The sequence below is a fragment of the Anguilla anguilla genome, chromosome 4 (assembly GCF_013347855.1).
Source record: "Anguilla anguilla isolate fAngAng1 chromosome 4, fAngAng1.pri, whole genome shotgun sequence".
Taxonomy (NCBI): Eukaryota; Metazoa; Chordata; class Actinopteri; order Anguilliformes; family Anguillidae; genus Anguilla; species Anguilla anguilla.
This window is the reverse complement of record NC_049204.1, coordinates 5,056,797-5,077,567: the sequence shown is the minus strand read 5'-3', so window position 1 is coordinate 5,077,567 and position 20,771 is coordinate 5,056,797. Positions and strand designations below refer to the sequence as shown.

At 44.8% G+C, this 20,771-nt stretch overlaps 2 protein-coding genes across 3 annotated transcripts in view; one reads left to right on the top strand and one right to left on the bottom strand.

The window, feature by feature from the left end:
* Window positions 1-1,764: 1,764 nt before the first annotated feature.
* LOC118225806 (profilin-2-like) lies at window positions 1,765-10,138 on the top strand. 2 transcript variants are annotated; one of them, XM_035414727.1, is made up of 3 exons: window positions 1,765-2,101; window positions 5,004-5,196; window positions 7,587-7,833. In XM_035414727.1, the coding sequence occupies exons 1-3, from the start codon at window positions 1,973-1,975 to the stop codon at window positions 7,682-7,684; spliced, it is 420 nt and encodes a 139-aa protein (XP_035270618.1). In that variant the 5' UTR covers window positions 1,765-1,972; the 3' UTR covers window positions 7,685-7,833. The 2 variants fall into 2 exon arrangements, with proteins under 2 accessions (XP_035270618.1, XP_035270617.1); XM_035414726.1 differs by lacking the exon at window positions 7,587-7,833 and adding an exon at window positions 7,997-10,138 and having other exon boundaries at window positions 1,773-2,101.
* A 3,645-nt stretch (window positions 10,139-13,783) lies between these two features.
* Window positions 13,784-20,771, bottom strand: part of LOC118226442 (E3 ubiquitin-protein ligase RNF13-like) — a 37,767-nt gene continuing 30,779 nt past the window's right edge. The window contains exons 9-10 of the mRNA XM_035416054.1: window positions 16,537-16,617; window positions 13,784-15,328 (exon numbers count right to left, since the gene is read on the bottom strand). Of these exons, the coding sequence (XP_035271945.1) occupies window positions 14,922-15,328; window positions 16,537-16,617 (488 nt within the window). The 3' untranslated portion in view covers window positions 13,784-14,921. The remainder of the gene's footprint in view (window positions 15,329-16,536; window positions 16,618-20,771) is intronic.

The window sequence follows — 20,771 nt, the reverse complement described above, 5'->3', positions numbered from 1 at the left end:
TGGGCTCCTTTGACTTCTGGTCTTGCTCATCCTCCGGGAGGGAGCCATACTGTATGCAGTGAGCTCACTGCGTGCGATTGCAGAGAGAATGAGGGAGCCGGTGCGTCTGGGCCTTAGCCGTTGCCTTTCTAAGGCAATGCGCGAGTTTCATGCGATTCAGTTAATATGACAGCAAAGATGGAATGTTGCGTGGACTCCTTGCCAAGGATGCAAACTCCTGGTCACACACGCCAAAAAAAAAACCCCTGCCTCTGTCACTGCACCTCATTGGTCCTCTTGTATGGGGGGGGGGGGGGGGGGGGGGGGGGGGAGGATGGGGGGAAGAAACGCACAGAATATTAGCGGCAGCTCAGGGGAGAGTTTGGGGTCAGGTGACCGATAGTGCCAGTAGGATGGCCTAGGGTTAAGGGTACCGTGATGCTGCTTGAATGTATGTGCTGTCTTGTCTTTTTTTTTTTTTGGCTGGATTGCAACAGCGGGGCCAGCCCTACAAATGCAAATGTCTGTGACTGAGTGACTGAGTGATGAAGTTGCACCATTGGTCGGCCGGATGAAGTGTGTTAGGTCCAGCCACGTACTAGGTTTTGACCTGGTCTTGTTTTTGTTTAAATGAAGTTTACTTAGCTCATTTTCAGCATAGTTGACAGAAAGAAAGAAGAAAAAAAGGAAGCAAGAAGGGCAAAGGTCACCCTCAGTGAATCCTTTGTAAATTCCAATAAGCAGATGATACAAAGTACAAAGCAATCAAAGCAAAGATACAAAGGGCATTGCACAGACAAGACCACAGAGATAAACTCCACCATGTTTAAAACCAGTTTTTCAGATTAAACTTAAATTAAAATTTTTAAAAAGGGAAAGTAAATCTCAAAAAGGAGCAGAGTTAACTTTGTTGTGCCCAAGTCCCATGAACATTACGAGCTAAAGTAACATATGGAGATCACCAGGCACATCTAATGAATAATTAAGTGAGCTTTTCACTGCTTGTATTCTCTAACGGCAGTGTAACAGGTTATTTGGGCATGCAAGAGGAAGCAATTTACCAGTTTAGTGGTGAAAGAATCATGTCTGCTCAATGAAACCTGACCACAAGTGCAATGACAACTTCTTGCTTTATCTTTCATAACATGACTGTAACATGACTATACATATATAAAATTTATGTTCAAACCTAAGAAAACTCCCATTTACAGCAGATGTGTCATCATGTGCATCATGTTCATCATCCTGTGCCCATGGGTAGCCATGCAGTGAGATGACATTTTCAAAAGAGAATCTGAACCTTATTTAAGAAAGAGAAAGACAAATATAGTTGTCATTATTATTTCATTAACAATGACAACAAAAACAATTTCATTGAGCAATTACAGGTCAACTAACAATTAAGCAAGCTAAACAGTGTGCTCATTTTATTTTATTTTTTTAAAAGACAGCAAGCTGTGTATTAACTTCATTCCTGCCATATAGTTAATAAGGCAGACAAAAAAAAGCTCCATTTGAAATTCAAAAAAGAACAACATTATATTTAACATAATATTACCAGGACGCACCACTATCATTACAGTCACATGTAATACGAATCTCAATATAGCTTATTTGTGTATTAGACAAGCGTACCCCTAACTCGCTAGCCAATTAGCTAGGCATTATCCAGACTATTCTTTGAATTTGTACCCTTTTATCCCTCCGCCTATGTACACCATTTTCAATGAACGTCCGGCACACTACGGCTGCGCGGAGTGATTCGGTAGGGACTACACCCAGGCGCTGGCCGAATGCAGTGGCTTCTTTTGCTACTCAAACTCAGATTATAGCGGGGACGTGACAGTGCACGGAGCCGGGGGGTTACTGTTGGAGACGCTACAATACCCTGAAAATACACAGAATTCGGCCGCAACCAGTATTACTCAAGGAAACGCGTTTCTGATTTTTTTTTATTTAGAAAAAGTTGTACATTTTAACCTGAGACGCAAGCATGTCCTGGCAAGGCTACGTGGATAACCTGATGGCCGATGGCAGCTGCCAGGACTCCGCCATTGTTGGGTACACGGACGCCAAATACGTCTGGGCAGCACAACCCGGCGGCACTTTTAACAATATAACGGTGAGGATGTTTTTAAGTGATAATACCCGGTTTACTGTATAGTTGCTCGAAGCCGGGTGTTTGAATGAAATGCCAGTTAATTTGAAAGCGGAGAGGCCTTGTCGAACGGGGGGTTTCCAGTCTAGGAATATTTTTAGGCTAGCAAATACACATGGTGTCCAATGAGTGTTCATTCTGCGCTCTTTGTGATTCGGATTACCATGTATTCTGAACAAGTACGGGGAAATTGAAGTCTTTCATAGTAAACTGAAAGGCTTTGTTGTAAGTGCAAGCTAACTAGCTAACAGATCAATTCCGTTATTTTTGAATTCTAAGGAGAATGAACACCTGCCATGATTTAACTAAGCTCGCGTTGAGAACGCAACTGGCAGAGGCTGTGGGCTAGCTAACTACTTAGCCGGTTTTCTCCTTTAACTAACGAACAAAGTTAACTGCTGAAAATGGGATTTGCGAGAAAGGGTGGCTGTTTGTGTGATAACATTCCATTGTTGAGCCTGTAATGTGGCAAACAAGTAGCTGATGTCTAGCCGGCAATGCGGGAAAGGGTGACGCTGTGAGGAAGGATAAAATCAGGCCGTCCACAGATTCGCAGCTCACTACGCAACGTTACTGGCGCATTGAGGTTCAAATATTCGCCGTAAAGCGCGCGAGGAGGACGTAAGTGGTTTGGAGAATAACGGCCTCGCTGCCACCCCCCTTCACACTTCCCCAAGATGGCGCCTCCCCTCGTCAGTTTTTCATCTGATGGTTCGTCTGTCTTCCATGCAGCTAGCTAAGCTAGCCGACTTGCTAACTAGTTTTCAGCTAGTGAACGTCCTAATCTTAACGTTAGCAAGCACAGATGCGTTTTTATTTATTTTTTGGGCGTGTAGGGTTTCGATTGCTTTGGAGATGTCTGGCCCTGTGTCAGTGCCCCGACGCGCACAATTGGCTATTCTGGTAGCTAGCGGGGAAAATCACAGAAAATCCTCCATTTTGTTATCTAGGTAGCAGAATAGCCAGCGAGCAATTTTATATTTCTATCTGTAGCGACCATACGATCTTAACCTTCCCTACACACAAAGTTAGGCTAGTGCTGCTCAGCTAGCACTTACCGGCACTGGTTTGGTTGTTGTCTAGACTAGCTGTGTCATCGCAGATGTTAGATCTGGTCAAATGTATACACTAATCTTCAATGATTTGCGTTGCATTGATTGAAACTTGAAACGCGGCATATCACCTTGGCTAACTTTCGTTGGCACTAGGCTAGATGGCGAGATAACATCTTAATTTGGATTACAAAACGACATAATGGCAGACAAGCTAAGTTGACTCATTTCGACAAGACCCATTTGAATTAAGCTAACGTTGGCTAGCTAGCTGTAAGTTGTAAGTCATCTTATCCAGGTTTTTATGTCTAGCTAACTCTGCTGTTAGCCGAGTGGTTATCTAGTTTTATGTTCACCTGCTCAGCTATAAAAGTAATTTAACGTTAACCGTTAGCTGGCTTGTAACTAGCAATTACTGATTTCTCGATAGCCCGTCATCTAGAGCGCAGTTGTGGTTTTGAAGTAATAACGTTAGCTAGCGTTACTTGCCATTTCGATTTTATCGATAAGTTGGCTATCACGCCAATGCACCGGCAGCTATAACTTGGACCATTTGTAATTTTAAAGAATCACGACCCATGAATTGGCAATAACGTCACCGAACCTCACTTTTCTTGTTAGATTGTCAGGTAATTTATTTGGGTAATATTGCCAAGAGTGCGTGATTTTTAGTTAACAGTTGCTGTGACAGCATTTAAGCAGTGTTGCGCTCCGGCATGCTGTCGTTTAAATATCTAAAATAATTTGTTGTGTAAGGTGGATGTTCTTTAACAAATCGCCCAACAGACGAGATGGCCACTGCGTTTAGGATAATACCCCGTCCTCTGGCTGTGCTGTTCTATTTAAGGGTGACGCCTCCTTGCACATACCCGCAGTTTGACAAGCCGGCATGTCTCAGTCATGTTCAGGCGCGGAACTGGCCCTAGCCAAAGTTACTCATAAACTCATAAAAGAAGCTGCATGCGTTAGCATATTAGGTCGACAAACGTCCATGGTTTATGAATATTTAAAGCAAATCAAATAATATCCATTGAAAAAACGTGACAATATGAATCAATTCGGTGTCTTTATTGCAGCCAGGTAAATCGGGGTTGTGTGTCCGTGGGATTGTGATCATTTCACTGAATGTTTGGTCTGAAACCGAGTAGAATGTGAGTTTGTGGCTCAGATTGTCTCTGCACCTCTGTCTTTGAAGTGCACTATCATGAGTGGTGTCAGGATGTGCATTTTTTAGACCAGGGGGTTTAAACTTTTTCTTATCCAGGGACACCCCCTCCCCCCCCCCCCCCCCCAAGATTCAAAGGCATCCAGGGAAATCCCATCATAAGTTAAAAAGGGTTATATTTAAGGAGTTATTTATGTTTTGAAATATTTCCCCATATTCATATATATGGTCATTCATTGCCTATCAAATCTGCCCCGGGACCCCCCCTACATTACCTTTAAATGACCCCCCTGTCGAAATCACAGGCTTGGTACTCTTTCCCTCCATAGCATTTTCTTATTGTAAATGGTAAATGGACTGCATTTATATAGCGCTTTTATCCAAAGCGCTTTACAATTGATGCCTCTCATTCGCCAGAGCAGTTAGAGGTTAGGGGTTAGGTGTCTTGCTCAAGGACACTTCGACATGCCCAGGGCGGGGTTTGAACCGGCAACCCTCCAACTGCCAGACAATTGGTCTTACCTCCTGGGCTATATCGCCCCTAATTTCCGTATTCATTTGAAATATCTCCTGTTGTATTTTTTATTAATTTTTTTTTTAAAGTTTCACTGTGTTTTTTTTTAAAAAAAATTTTAATTTTTAATTTTAGGCCCAAGAAATCGACATCATAGTAGGCAAGGACCGCGAGGGCTTTTTCACCAGCGGTCTGACCTTAGGCCAGAAGAAGTGTTCCGTGATCAGAGACAGCCTCCTCATCGACGGCGACTGGACCATGGACATTCGGACAAAGAGCCAAGGCGGCGAGCCCACATACAACGTTTCCGTAGGCAGAGCTGGCAAAGGTAACCGTCCGCTCCCGCCGCGCACCCGACAGACGCCGCAGAGAGCGCCTCGTTCGGTGATCTGAGATGATTCCAATTCATGGATGAATTCATTTAGTCATGAATGCTTAATGTAGTATAATGAATGTGGATGTGATGGTGAAGTTGTGCGCATGTGTATCTACGTCCACCTTTCCTCAATATATGCACTCCCGAATAGATCAGACCCCCGGCTTGCCATCGCAGCTGGTCGTTTTGGAAAACTTAAAAAAAAATTAAAAAAAAAAAAACCCAAGGCATCACATTTCCTACAACGATTGAAATGCACAAAAATCTCATCTATTTTTTTCCCCCTCCCGTTTTTTAAAGGTGAGATTTCCTTCACAGACTGCCCACCGGTTACTTAGTTTGCTTGTGTTAATGTTTTCCGTAAACAGGGATCACATGGAAAGAATTTGGCTAGATGGGTAGGATGGTACACGTGAAGTGTATTACAAGGTTTATCTAGATCTCAGGCAATTTGGTTGTGGAAGAATTTCTGGCCTGAATTTTAGCCCAGATATCCACCGCAAGTGGGATGTAGTGATGTAAACTTTCGCCTATACTTTTTATTTATGGGTTTCTTATGCAAATGTTAAAAAAAAAATGCGAATAGACTCCTGCCAGCCTTCTGTTTCCTTGTGTGGCTCACGTTCCCTGATTCTGTAGTAACTGCCTTCGTTTACAGCACTGTGGACATGTGGGGCTGCAGTCTATTTCTGCTCTGGGTCTTTTGGTAGGGCACTGTGCCTTTGTTGGGGGGGGGGGGGTGAAGCCTCATTCTTGGATGCATGTGCTTCAGTTACATTTAACACACCTTTCCTTTGGGGTTGGGAAATATGCCAAAATGATGATTATCCAATGCAATGTAACGATCATCACCACCACGTGCTGGTACTACCTTCCACTTTGCCTTTTTTTCTCTCTTTAATTACACTTGATGTGGTGGTAGATATCCAAACTTCAGAGGCGGTGTGAAATGCTTCTGGGGAAAAACGTCACCGCTGATATGGGAATTGATAAGGTGGCCAATCAGAAGCAAGGTCGTATAACTTTGGTTGCGCGGTGTGTTTCTGTCACTCACACGGAAGCTTGCGAGGCCTTGGTTCTGATTGGCTGTCTCGACACCCAATAGGTGACGGCGGTGGCATATTTTTCTGGAAGCAGTTCGCGCAGCCTCTGAAGTCGGGGTATTTAGTACCTCCTACATGAAGAGGGAAAGGGTGATGGTGGCGGTGATTGTTATTGCATTCGATGATTGTCTTTGCGGTATATTACCCAGCCCCTACCTTCCTTTCACTAAAGCTGTCCCCTAAACCTGAACTGTCTCCACGGTCTCTTTCATTGTCCCCTGATCCGTGTCAGCGGTGGAGTTAGTTTTTCCCTGTCCATATGTATTGAGGAAAGCGGTACCAGTGAGCATGCTAACTGGGATGTTTGTTTATTTTTATTTATTTATGTTTTTGTGTGTGACTTGGCACCTTGGGCAGGACTGCTGAGTAGAGCGTTCATTTTCCTGTTGCATTGAACTTTTCAGACACAAAATGTGAAAGCAGCCTCTGAATTCGCTGAAAGCTGGATTCAGGGCCAGTGTGAGTTGCGGGCGGTGGTCATGTCCTGGTTATGGTTCTCTTTCATAACCACTCTTAGACCCTGGGAATATGCAGAAACTGCAGCCTAACCTCTCTTTAATATGCTAGTCTGCTAGTTGCTCTTTCAGACGAGTGCCATATTTGCCTAGGTGCTGATTTTTGGGAAGAATTTTGAGTGGCAACATTGAAACGACCATTAATTGTAATTCGCAATAAAATGTGATTGTTATCCTTATCTGAAGGCCCTGATCGATGCATTAAGTAGTTTAAAAATGCAGTCAGGTGCCCATAGCCACACAGATGAAGGCCATTTGGTCAGCTTTTCTCTGGACCTCTAACCACTGCCCTGGACACATTTCAGACGAACTGCAGCAGGACACCTGACACTGAGCCTTACTCTCCTCAGAATTTGTATCTGCCTGCGTTCAGAAAGCGGGCCATAAAAAGGCTCTTCCCTCTCAATTTCTGCTAAGGCAATGGAGTGCTTCACCACAGGTTTTGTCCCGAATTCCTGCAAAATTTCTATAGGGTAGTCATCAAACAGTTTTTTTTTTTTTTTGACATGGAAATGAATGCTCATGCAGATTTTGAGCATTGTGGAACGGGCTTCTTTTAAACTAACTGTCTTGTCAGCCTTTTTTTTTTTTTTTTTTAATTTTTTTTCTACTTCAGCTTTTTTTTTTTTTTGCTGTGGACACTTTCTGCTGTGTGAATGCTTTCCTCCTTACCTACTCACCTGTAACCCCTCTAAACTTCCCTCTCTATCTCTTTTCTTTTCAGTCTTGGTTCTTGTTATGGGCAAAGAAGGAGTCCACGGAGGCGGGTTGAATAAGAAGGCATATTCGATGGCAAAATACTTACGGGATTCAGGGTTTTAGTTTAGTCACACTTGTTAAGTATAGAAGTCGAGTGAGAAACAAAAGAAGAAAAAAAATTATAAAAAAAGGAAAAGAAAAAAAACATTAATTGCTTTTAAGATTCCCCCCCTTTCAGTCACATTAATGTATTGGAAGCATTAGGCCTACTAGCAACGAAGGCTACCGGGGGGATTGAGAAGCTCTCAACTGTGTCCCTCTCTTAGTAGGGAAAGACTTTTTTTCTTTTTTTTTCTTTTTTCCTTTTTTTTTTTTTTTTGTTTTGTGTTTCCATGTTTGTTGATTTGTGCTCTTGTGTTTTCTTGTGTGCTCCAGCGTTGGTTTTAGTCATGGGAAAAGAAGGTGTTCACGGCGGCCAGCTCAACAAGAAAGCTTTTCACATGGCTGAGTACCTGAGGAAGTCTGGATATTAAAGCAGCCTCACCTCCATCCACCTAGCAGCTCCATCCTTACCCCACCCTGTTGCGTTGGCAGCGCTACCCGATGTAGTCGGTAGATGCTTCTTTTTTTTACTTTCTTATCCTCTCCTCCATCCTTTTTTGTGCCCCCCCCCCCCCCCGCCCCACACACCTTTTTTCTTTTCTTTTTTGTTATTCCTGTTCCCAGACTCCTGCCTTCATTTTTATGTATTTACACTGTGTACTCTCAAATCTGTTCTGGCACTACAATTGCACCATAGTTAACAGTAAACATATTATTGTGCTATAGCAAAAAAAAGGAAGATATTTGGGGAGGGGGGAAAAAGACACTAAAAAATTGGGCTGATTTGCAAATCTGGCCACGGTGTAGTGTACATGCAGAACTTGTTGGGAAATTAGTGAGGGAAACTCGTGAGGAACCGATATTTCACACACAGGTGCCTGGTAGTACAATCTGACCAATGCCGTTTTGAGCACTTTGAGCAGTTATCCTGCTCATATTGTCTTCCTTTTCTAGCGCACGTCTGGGAGGGGAAACTGCATGCATATCTGTTAGCTTATCGAAGTGTCCCTAAATCATCGCGCCCCTTAACCCTGTCCCACACGCAAACACACACGCACAACCTTTCAACTCTGGCCAAAACTTCAGTACCCTTGCCCCCTTTGCCATACTTTTCCTTCATTGTAGTTCATTCTTCATTGTAGTTCTAGCGCTTCCTCATTCAGAGGCCTGTTTTCCTTTAGTACAAACCATAACACTCCTCCCCCTCCCCCCATTTGCCTTCCAATCAAATTTGTTCTTGCCCTTACCCCCCCTTTTTTTTTCTATTTCTTTTTTACTTTTTTTTTTTGAGTTGCAGTACCCTGCATTGAATGTTTTTTGCGACTGTACTTGGATGTAGTCTTACGTTTGATGGGTGTGGTGTTGGATTATTTAGAGATTAATGGCGAATTGGCATTGTTGAGATGCAGGTAGGGTTTCCTCCCGTGACCTCTTCATGACCTCCCTGACTCGATTATCTCCATGGACATTCCATCGTTACAATAGCTCAGGCACTTAACTATTGTTTGCCAGCTCCTGTAATATATTTACTTTTTTTTTTTCTTCTTGTTTCACAAAAAAGGCTGCCATTTTGGACAGTTAGACAATATCCCAACACTACCATCTGGCATTGTGTCCAGTGTTGATTTCATAGGACCAATCTTTAGTTGCAGCTTGGGGACTTTGCAGAATTGCTGTAGATCATTGTAAAGGCGGGCCGGTGGCTCCATTGGTTTGTTCGCTGCAGAACACTAACGTTCATGACCCTGCCGATCGACACGGCGAGAGATTTGCTGCTGTAATCGGCGCGTGCCGATGGAACGGCCGCCGCCTCCTCCTCCTCCTCATTTCTCAATTGTTAAAAATAAATATGGCCGACGAATTGCTGCGTTTGACCCTGTATAAACCCATGCCGTGCAGACGAAACTGTGGAATAAATCGCCTTGTGCTCAAGTCATCACCCGACGATGTGGTATCAAACTGTCTGTCGAAAAGCATGGTACTAAATGTTATGTCCAGTAAAAAAAAATAAAATAAAATAATAAAAAAAAACCCTTAAAAAAAACTTTAAAAAAGTATAGCTAACTGTAATCACACTTAATTATGGGAGATGGTATTGGTTGGAATAAGAACTTGGTTGTCTTGCGGAAACTTTATACAGAACCCATGTATTCCTGTGCCATAGTGTTGAGAGTTGATCTGTTGCTATTGTGAGATGGATACCCGTTGCCCAAGGAGTCCTTCGAATGGCACTTCCATTCGGGATATTTTGGCGTCAGCTCGAAATGTTCCGGCCTTGTGGAATATGTACAGATTAAAGCAAATTTTGTTGCCGATTTAATGTTCATTTCTTTCCCTAACCCATCCTCCTCTTCTTCCTTACGCCTGGGATACAAGTCAAACTCCTCTGATTTAATATTACCAATTTAAAAAATGCCATAAATTGATAAACCACCTTGTTTACAGACAGATCAAATAAATTTATTCCAACCAAATTTTGTAGGTGTTTTCTTGATTTCCTAACGGCTGAAATATGATCATCCCCCAGATAGAGGCTTGAATGAGCTCGGACCAGAGTCTGAATTTTAAGCATTGAGCACAATGTCAGTTGAATTTGTTCTGTTGAATACTGCAGTAGAAGCTGACGGTATGTGACACGGAGTCTTTGGTCATGTACGTTATCCTAAATGACTAATGTTTCCTGTACTACAATATTGGATAAAGTGAATCAGCCAGTTTAGCATTATTTGTAAATTGGCTGATTACAAGACATTCTCTGAGTGATTAAATGATACCAACATTAATAAGTGGTATGTAAATGGGGCAGTGGGTAGAGAGAGAACATTCGATCAATAAATGTCATTTTCAGGGTACGGTATTTGTACTGTATGGCCATATCTATTGGCCATATCCAAAAGCCGATAAAGGAATTTATAAGACAGACCACATTTTTGTTTTGTAAAGAATATTACAAACTTTTTTTTTTTTTTTTACAAAAATGCATATTGAATTGCCTGTTCAGTCTGGAGTATTAGTACTCACAATTTTGTGCAACTTGTCTAAATAGGCTATATGTTCTAGGAATTGATGGGAGCAATGTAGCATAGCATATTAGTTTGTACAGTTCAGTTGCTAATCAAAGCATAACATCTTTCTGCCTGTACATTATAAATCATTGTTGGTTATACTTATATATATATATATATATATATATATAACAAAAATTACCAGCTGCTCCCCCTGGCTTTACTGTGTGATGTCACAGAGTAATCGTTTTTGAATGACCGATAGAGGGATGGAATGGTATGACCTCACACTTAGCAGAAGGGAACCTGGTGCAATGAAGTGCTGTGATTGGTTTAAAATGCTGTAGAACACAAACATAATTGGTTGGGGGGGCTGAGTATATGAGTCCATATCAGGCATTTGTGCTGAGTCATGGACTTCACACTTTCACACTTAAGAATAAAGTTAAGGTTGAGGACACTGCATTTACTGCATAAGTGTCACATTCAGACCCCCTCCCCAAATTGTTTGGACATGTATCCACCTAATAAAACCATTCAACGTGTACTTTTTTTATATTTAAGATTAAAGAATCTGCCATAAAGGACCGGTTGAAGTTGCCTTAATTTGTTCCCTGAGGATTGAAGGGATCCTGAAGATTGGCCTCTTAATGAGGGCATCCAAATCCAGTCTGCAGATTGTTCTGGCCAAAAAAAAACAAACAAACAAAGCCAGACCATTAAAGATGGCATTCATTGGGAATTTCAAGAGTTGAGTACACTTCAGGATTAATGTGGAAGAGAACTGAACCCTGCTTCTAAGGACATGCGTTCACACTGAAGTTCAGGCGTCCACAAAATGGGAACTTTACTATGGCACCGGGTTTACACCATATGGTCCCGTATGTGAGACTGCAAACTTATTGGTGACTTCACAAGCTGCCATTTGAGGTTGGAAATGGGTCTAAATTGCTGTGACCTGGTTATAGCTGGACAGGCCTAGATAGGCAGTGTTTCTTTCCATGTTTGCTACAGGTAGGAGATGGAACCTAAATGAGCAACCTGGTCAAGATGTGCGTAGTTGGAAAGTGTTTTGTGCTGCGTTCCATACCTGACAGTTCAGAAACCAACAGCCAGAACATGACAACTTTTCCTTCAGGAGATTTTGAAGCTCTGGTCATATTCTGTGGATATTCAGATCACACTGCTATAAAACAAACCTTAGTTTAGTGCAGGACTGCCCAGTCCTATTGGATTATATACTGGAGATAGGCCTATACTGTCCTGTAGGTTTTCACTCCACCCCTGACAAAGTGCACCTCATTCAACAGCTAGAGATCTCGTTGAGCTGATAATTGGTAGAATCAGGTGTGCCAAATTCGGCTTAAGTTGAAATGAAGACCTACAGGATGGTAGATCTCCAGGAACAGGGTAGGGTAGGGCAGCCCTGGTTTGGTGTGATTACTGAAGGGGTGAGCAGTTACACTCACTCTGGCGGTGTTGGTGTTTAAGGCAGGTTTTAGTTTCCATCAATTAGGCAACTCTGGTTCAGTTAGCTCATTGGCTCACAACACTAACACGGTCCACTCGTAGTAAAGGGACACAAACAAAATACATGGAGATTATCGGTAAATTTAATAAAATGTGGTAATGATTAACTAAAGAAGAGATTGCATGAAACCGAGAACCAAGAGGGACGTCCTTGCTCATCTATATTGTCTGATGCCCGAGGTGCAGCTGCGTGGACCTTTTGACTTTGAACAAATTTTCTCCAGGATGGTGCTGGTAGGTTTGTCCAAGTGCACGCAGACCACTAACTGATCATATTTCACTTTGGGTTATATATAGCGCTTCTGGAAAGCCCTATTCCTGGTGAGAGAAGACGACCGTCAGATTTGTGCCTTTGCTAACGCCTGAAAACGTACAATGCCTCAAACAGTAATTCGCCGCAATTAAGACATAGTTGACACAATTTGAGTAATTACAGGTTTGATCCTTAAAGTCTGTTAGTTCTGAGTAATCTTAGGGAGTACAGTTGGTTTACGAGTGGTTACAGCACGCTAAACTACCTCTGCAGAACGCAAGATAATATTCATTATAAAGAGAAGTTTATTACTGATGGTAAATATTTCAAACTATATTTATGACAGAGGTAAATGCATCCCGGCTAACACCTAAATGAGCCAGGAAAGAAGCCTGTTTAGCTAATGATTAATCGAGCAAAGAATGTGAGCATTGTTGTCAAGCCTTACAAGCGAAGCTGCTTATCTTTTATCGCGACCGCTGCTCAAGGTAAATTGATTCGCACACTGGTGTGATTGCATTATTACTGTAACGGGTAGGTGTGGTCTCGGGCCCGCGCTCCGGACGTTCCGTTTACAGTCGTATCCAAGCAACCATGACTCAACCCGGATAGAAGTGCAGAGGACAGTGTGTTCTGCTCAAGAAAGTTTTCTGCGCGACGAATGTTGTTACTGCATTAACGTCCTTCACACAAGTACACGACCCCACTTTACAGACCTTCGTGCCACACATTAGAACCGAAGAGCTCTTTTTTTTTTACCGCAGGCATGGTAATACAATGACACAGCACTTCGGTAAATAAATAAATAAATAAATAAATAAATAAAATACGCCCCCCAAACATGTTGGTTGGCAAATATTCATTCAACATGTTTATGACACATATGAATAAACAAATAAAAAAAACAAGATATTTTATACACCGCTGGATCCGTTATTTAAAAGGTATAATTAATTCCTGAAGGTGGTGGCTAAATGTAGGTGTAATCATACATAACGTGATAGTTGGTTATCACATCAGCCCTTACTAACATCTATATACTGAATAATGGTCCAATATCAGAAAAACATCCCCTGTTAATATCCAAGGCTTATTAAATATACATGTGTTTTAATGATGCAAATGAATGCACGAAAGTCTGAAGTAAAACTCGGAGAATTTAAAGGCGCAGAATTATTCCAGCAATGTAATCTGGACACTGTTTTACAGTTTGTATGGGTGTCTACTACTGGAAGCCCTGCCCAAGTCCCGCCCCAGTGACAACCCTAAATGGCTGCAACAATTACATTAGTTTAAAATAATCTGGATAATTAACGAGGATAAAAGGTAGCGTTCCGGTTATGTACATGAAATTAGCACAACTTTAATAAATATGAATGAGTACACCGGTGCATGCTTGCATACATTCATACATCAAAATAATGGCAACAAAACGATAATTTTTTTAAAAATTAACTTTTCCGACTGCCGTACTTGGTGACCATAACGTGGCAGCTGGTGTTCACATTGCGAAGAGTGGAGATGGGGAAGTGCGTGAGTCCCTTGTGTTCAGCGAGTATTTAGTACTGTGAGAGTGTCATCAAGAGGGTGAGTGATCAAAAACAGGCTCTGTATCACAGCCCAGCAGCCCAGAAAAGCCCCCTTTCTTTCCGCATTTCTCTTACTGCAAGTACAAACGTGAGAACGGCAATAAAATCTTCTGGGAACGAAGGGTGAATTTGCCCTCGCATGGATGCACCCCCAATGGCTAATTTGACTGCGTTTGATCACAAAAACGTGAATATTTACCTACAAAAGCAAAACAGGGAAAAAAAGTTTAAAAACATTTTCCCCCGACAATCTCAGGACACTGAGGGATTGGCACAGTCTTGGCAATAACACTTTTATACATCTACATTTTCTTTAAAAATATCAAATCATCAATTTCTAAAGTTTACAAAGTGCTGCATAATATTTGAATGCATTTGCAGCAGTTATGTATTTACATACATTTCTCCACATCGAGATTCCCTTCCTTCTGATACGAAGGCTTGCAGATATGCAAGCTGCAAATAAAGTGTCTGTGGTTAGGAAGAGATTTATACTGTCACCTGTACATCATTTGTATGACATTGCACATAATTTATGGAGAAGGTGCTACTGAAGTGGCTTATTCTCACAGAAAAAGTAGCATGTTGCCAACCCCCTGTACTGTCGTAAACAGCTTTATTACAGACGCAGCCACCCAAAGCCCATGATCCACTAAGATCAGTCCCCATCTGAGATGTCTGTCTTCAGAAAAACACAGAAAATATGTCCCCGCTTTCAGGAACCGAGCTTGTCAAAATGGCCACAGTATTTGTGGGGGGCTTTGTGTTCTAAACAGGGAAACAAAAAATGCAGTAATCGTTAAAAAAAATGTAAAAAAAAAAAAAACGATGAGAACCCGTCGGCGTTTGACGGCGCGTCCTGAGCAGAGAGACCGCCGTCGTCAGGCGTCGGTCGCTAGGCCCTCGGGCCGAGACCGCTGCAGCTGCACCACCACCACCGTCTCCACGGCGACGCCGTCCCCGCCCCCCTCCCCGCCGCCGGCGTCATCGTCGTCCTCGCTGCCGCTGTCCGTCTCCTCGCCCTCGTACCCAGAGGCCTCGGCGTCCCAGCCGCGGCGGGACGGGGACCCGGCGGCGACGCCGAAGGAGCGGGCGGGGCCGGAGGAGGCCGGGGAGCGCAGGAGCGGCGTGCTCTCCGACGCCTCCTCGTTCTCCTCCCCGCGGCTGCTCTCCGCCTCGTCCGAATCGGAGCCGGAGTCGTCCCGCGACGGCACCACCTTCTGCTTGCACACCGGGCACGTCTTCCTGGTCTTGGTCAGCCAGGGGTCCACGCACTTACAGTGGTAGGCTTGGAGAAGGGTAAGAGCGGGAGAACGTCAGAGTGCATCGTGAGAACAGGCCGTTCTGTGTGTCCAAGCATCTCATTTAACTACAGACTACAGCAGGGACCTCAACCTCCAGTCCTGGAGGGGGCGCTGTGTCTGCAGTTTTAACTCCAGTCCCGGAGGGCCGCAGTGTCTGCAGGTTTAACTCCAGTCCTGGAGGGCTGCAGTGTCTGCTAGTTTTAATTAAATCAGCAGCCAATATTTATACAGGGCAGGTTGACTGAGCATGCATGCTCATTTACAGCAACGCCCTGTTAATGTACCCTCAAGTAGCCTAACCTGCATGTTTTTGGACTGGGAGGAAACCCACAGGAACACGGGGAGAGCACGCGAACTCCGCACAGAAAGGCCCTGGCCGGGATTCAAACCCAGGACCTTTGTGCTGCTCGGTGACAATCTATGCAGTGCACCACTGTGCTGCCTAAATTTAGTTTGCCAAACGTATTAACACTTGGGCACATATGTTTGGCGTCTACACTTCTGATGCTACAAATAAGTTGGAGACCAGGCGTGGGATGAAAATTTCTCTTAATTAAATGGGCATTTGCCCAAGAATGACATGGGATTCTCTGGCACACACAGTTCCCAATTGCAGACTATGGCAGACTTTGTTTTCTCAGTTTAAAAGAGCAGAAGCTATTTTCTGCCATTTTGAGAGATCTGAGAAGAAGGATAGTGTCTTCAGCTCTCCAGGACTGGAGTTAAACCTGCAGGCACTTTGGCCCTCCAGGACTGGAGTTAAACCTGCAGACACTGCGGCCCTCCAGGACTGGAGTTAAACCTGCAGACACTGCGCCCCCTCCAGGACTGGAGTTAAACCTGCAAACACTGCGGCTCTCCAGGACTGGAGTTAAACCTGCACACAGCGCCCCCTCCAGGGCTGGAGTTAAACCTGCAGACACAGCAGCCCCCTCCAAGACTGGAGTTAAACCTGCAGACACAGCGCCCCCTCCAGGACTGGAGTTAAACCTGCAGACACAGCGCCCACTCCAGGACTGGAGTTAAACCTGCAGACACAGTGCCCCCTCCAGGACTGGAGTTAAACCTGCAGACACAGCGCCCCCTCCAGGACTGGAGTTAAACCTGCAGACACAGCGCCCCCTCCAGGACTGGAGTCTGAGGTCCCTGGCGGAAAGGCAAAATGGCGAAATGTAGGCGGAGTTTCACGCACCATGTGAGCAGGGCAGCACCCGCAGCTTCTCCCCCTCCTCGTACTCGTCCAGGCAAATGGCGCACACGTCATAGGCGTCCCCTGCAGCACAGGAAGGAAACGGCTGAGTGACACCCTCGGATCGCACCCACAGCATTTCACCCGCACCCACGCAACTCCGGTCCCGGAAGGGCTTGGGTTCCGTGTCCTGGTTTCTGTTCCAGCCCGTTACAGCGACGCGTGTGCTGGCTCAGACCTGGGTCAGATACGTATTTGTTTTGGATTCAAATACTTTTCTGTGCTCCATTGATCTTGCCTGGAGTAACTGAGCCTGCCAATATGACCAGAAGGCGGGGTGTCTGCACCTTTGGAGGGTATTTCATTGGTTCCAATACACCAGACAAGATCGGTAAAGTGTAGAAAGTGTATTTGAATCCAAAACAAACACGCATTTGACCCAGATCTGGTTTCAACAAGGACACAGAATCTGCAGTCCACAGCTGCGGCTCATGACCTTTATCAAAAATGTTAGCTCACGTAAAATATTTTGTGTTCCTGAAATAATTTCTAGATTTAAAGGGGGGGGGGGGTGTGAAGTCCTGGAACGGATCGGGCCCGTGTCCTGCACCGCTGATCAATTCTTCCGGGCCCAGCTACCTCGAAACGGACTTCCCATTACTTAAGCAAACTGCCGTCAAGCCTGGCCAACCCCAGTCACACGACAGGGCGGATTTAACTGGACACTGTGAATTATTTATTCATTCAGCTCATTCAGAGCTGTGCTCAATCCGATGTGCTTTAAGTGGACAAAAGAGAACAGAGACAGTACCACAGGTTTACAGAACGTCTCCCAACGACTGTCTGCCAACAACAGAAATAAATTCACAGCCTGACAAACGTCCATTCTGACTGGGGGGGGGGGTTGGGGGTGTCTATCTCAACAGCCAGCCCACATTTGTGCGTGGAGTAAACGCTAATTGGGACGGGGAAATATTTCCTGTCTTTTGCGGTCAGAAAAGATTTCCCATAGCCACCTCACGATGCCTGAGGGGGGGCGGGGGGGGGGTGGCACCGAGGGGAGCGGGTCTCACTTCCCTTCTCAGCTTTCCGAATTCTGGGAAAACCTGGGAGCACGGGGGAGAAGGGCTCGAAGCGAAAGTGCCGGAACGGACAATGCCCTCCTTAAAAATTCCACAGAAGTCTTCCTGCCCCGTTCTTCAGTTTGGAAACGAATCCCCCCCCCCCACCCCCAACAATGTCGACCAGTGTTTATGCAAGTTATAAATGAACATGTTTTCTCTCTCCATTCCTGTGAAGACGCCAGTCCTCTGTGTGACCGTATAAGGACAAAGCACAACTTCACCCCCCCCCCCCGACCCCCCCCCCCCCCCCGCCCTCCCATCCCACTTCTTCCCTAAAAAAAAAAAAAAAACGCACTCCTGCCCTGGAGTGAAGTAGGAACCGGCTTTATCACAGGACAGGGCAGTTTACCGCAGCGTGTTTCCATCCAGCCGACTGTCAGGAAACGCGCGCGTTCACATTACAGACGGTTTAGACGCACTCTGAGCGCTCCAGAGTGAGAAAATTCCAGCGCTGCGTTAAAATAAGAGGTGATCTCTCAACAGACAAAGAAAGCTAAAAAAAAAAAAAAAAGAAAAGAAAAGAAAAAAAAAATCTGGCAATTTTTCTACACAATAACGCTGCGTGCTGCTTCACTGTCGATCAACACCTTTTCATTTCTGCAACTGAAAGGCGGGGCTGCTGCATGTTATCTTTAAAATAAAAAAAAAGAACAATAAACGCCATCGACATACAGACTAGCTGAAAACAATACGCTCCTCGGGGCACAAAAAGCCAACTGGAATCAAGGGCAAGTCAGGAAGCTCATGTGAAGCTTCAAGGACCTGATATTAAAAAGGTGGTGTAAGATCATGTCACTTTAGAAGAAGTTTATAGTTAGAAAATATAACTCAGCAGCCATTTAACTGTCACACAGCGACGGCAATACAAAACGGACTTCTGGAACGTTCCGCGAACACGAGTCACGCCGGTCAGCGCGTTCCGCGTATCCGTGTCCGGGAATGCAGACTAAGGAGTCTGCGGAGTCGCGCGGAGGAAGGCGATGCTTAGCTGCTTCCCTGGAACTTCCTGCCTCACGAGTAATTCACATCATTATGGCCCTTTCTGGCGAAGATCGCACTCAAATGTAAAAAAAAAAAAAAAAAAAAAAAAAAAATTTTCAGATCCGCACGGTTTCCCTAAACACTCCTGCCGAGCAGAGCTTGGCTGCAGATCGGTTTCTTTTCTTTTTTTATGTACCAACTACACTTTATTTTATTTTAATTTCACCTTTATTTAACTAGGAAAAAAACCCATTAAGATCGAAAAAAATTTTTGTGAGAGGGGACCCTGACATAAAACACAAAGTTACACCAGATGGTAGACAAACGAGTTACAAACGTCAATTGGGGAATGAGACAACAGTGGAACAGTAATTAAAAAGCAGAGTAGAGGTTAAAAACAGGAGCACATTTCAAGTCGCAGAGTCATGAATTACATGTTTGAAGTCAGGAATTGAAAGTAATTTGTCAAGTGTAAAAATTTTGTGAAGATTGTTCTTCACTTGCTTCAGTTAATAACGTCCTTGCAGCAGCTTAAAAAAACAGCCCCTAACTTCTAGCCTCCTTTCAATGTCTGAAAAATAAACGGGGGGCAGACAGGGAATGACATGTGATCCACAAATATTTTTTAAAAAGCCTGAATGTTGAACCTAATCAATCACAGCCCAGCACTAAAGGATTATGAGGACTTGGCTATGCTAACAGGAAGCTTCGGTTACTTTTCCTTAGAAAGCAGAAAGTTAGCAGAATGATAACGCAGACGGCTGATTAATGAGATCCTGTTTACCCGTAAGGATACGTGTGCGACCGGTTCATTTATTAAGCTATTTAATCGAGACGGTAGATCTTCCAAAACGTCACTAGTTTTGGGTGAGATTTGGCCAGCCCGCTCAGAGTTCACCGATGAAAGTGACCTCACCGTGATGTCATTCGATGGCTACGGGAAGGCTTCATAATTAGCGCCCTCACGAGTCCCTAATCAGCGTCTAACGAGCGGGGAAATCCCGTGGAAATCGACGCACTTCCCCGAAAGGCAAGGACAGATTTCAGCGAAAGCGTAGATTCCCAGAACAGCGGGGCAGATTCGAGCCGAAATGAGCAGACCTCTGAGCCTGGTCTTTAGCCGCCTGTGCGCCGCACAGTGTGGCACAGCACGCTACACACACACACCTGCGATGGGGGGAACCGGCTTCAGAGACCATCACAGACCTCAGAACTGCAGCAGTGCAGGATTACACGTCTCTCACACACCAGGGCTACCGCACACATCGGGTACTGTCGTGCCACCCTCATGATTATCTCACGGGTGGGTGTGAGTGAGTGAGTGTGTGTGTGTGTGTGAGTGTGCGTGTGTGTGCGTGCATTGGTGTGTGTGTGCGTTGGTGTGTGTGTGTGTGTGTGTGTTATTGTGTGTTTGACTCTGTGTGTGTGTGTGTGACAGAGCGTGAGTGTGTGTGTGTGTGTGTGTGAGAAGAGAAAGGGGGGGGCAGAATGGGACGATAATCATCACTGCTCCTCGGCACACCTGGGTTAAACACCTATTTGAAATAATTTTAACACTTTTTAACAATTTTAAGACTTGCCAGTAAGTTAATTATCAGCGCGTTGGAAGCGCGATGTGAACCAAACCGTACTGCTGCAGGAAAGAAGAATCCGGCTCAGAACGCGGGTGGAAACAGACGCCGCTCTATCGCATGATCAGTGACCTGCAGGAATTTTTACTAGAGTCAAAAGGGTGAAAGCATCTCAGATACTGCACATATTTGAGGCAGGCGGTGATGAGGGATCGCTCTCTGGATCGCTCTCTCAGGGCTGGGGGGCTATGTACAGTAAGCCTCTCTGGGGGGGAGGGGGCAAGGTTTTGGGAGGGGCCTTCTGTGTGCCAGGACTGCCCCTGGGGCAGGGGGGGGCAGGTGGTGTGGGCAGGAAGGAAGGGGATGAGGGGTGGGGTGGGGTGGGAGGTGGGGGGGTTTCTGTGCCCAGTCAGCAGCTCGGTTGAGACCCCACGCGGCCAGGCCCCTCTCACTTCCTGTCTGTACTCAGCGTCACGCCCCCCCGGGGGCCTGAGCTGACCAGGGTGCAGCAAGGCCACCCTTAGCCCATGTCAGCTAACATTCACGAAAAACACAGAAACCT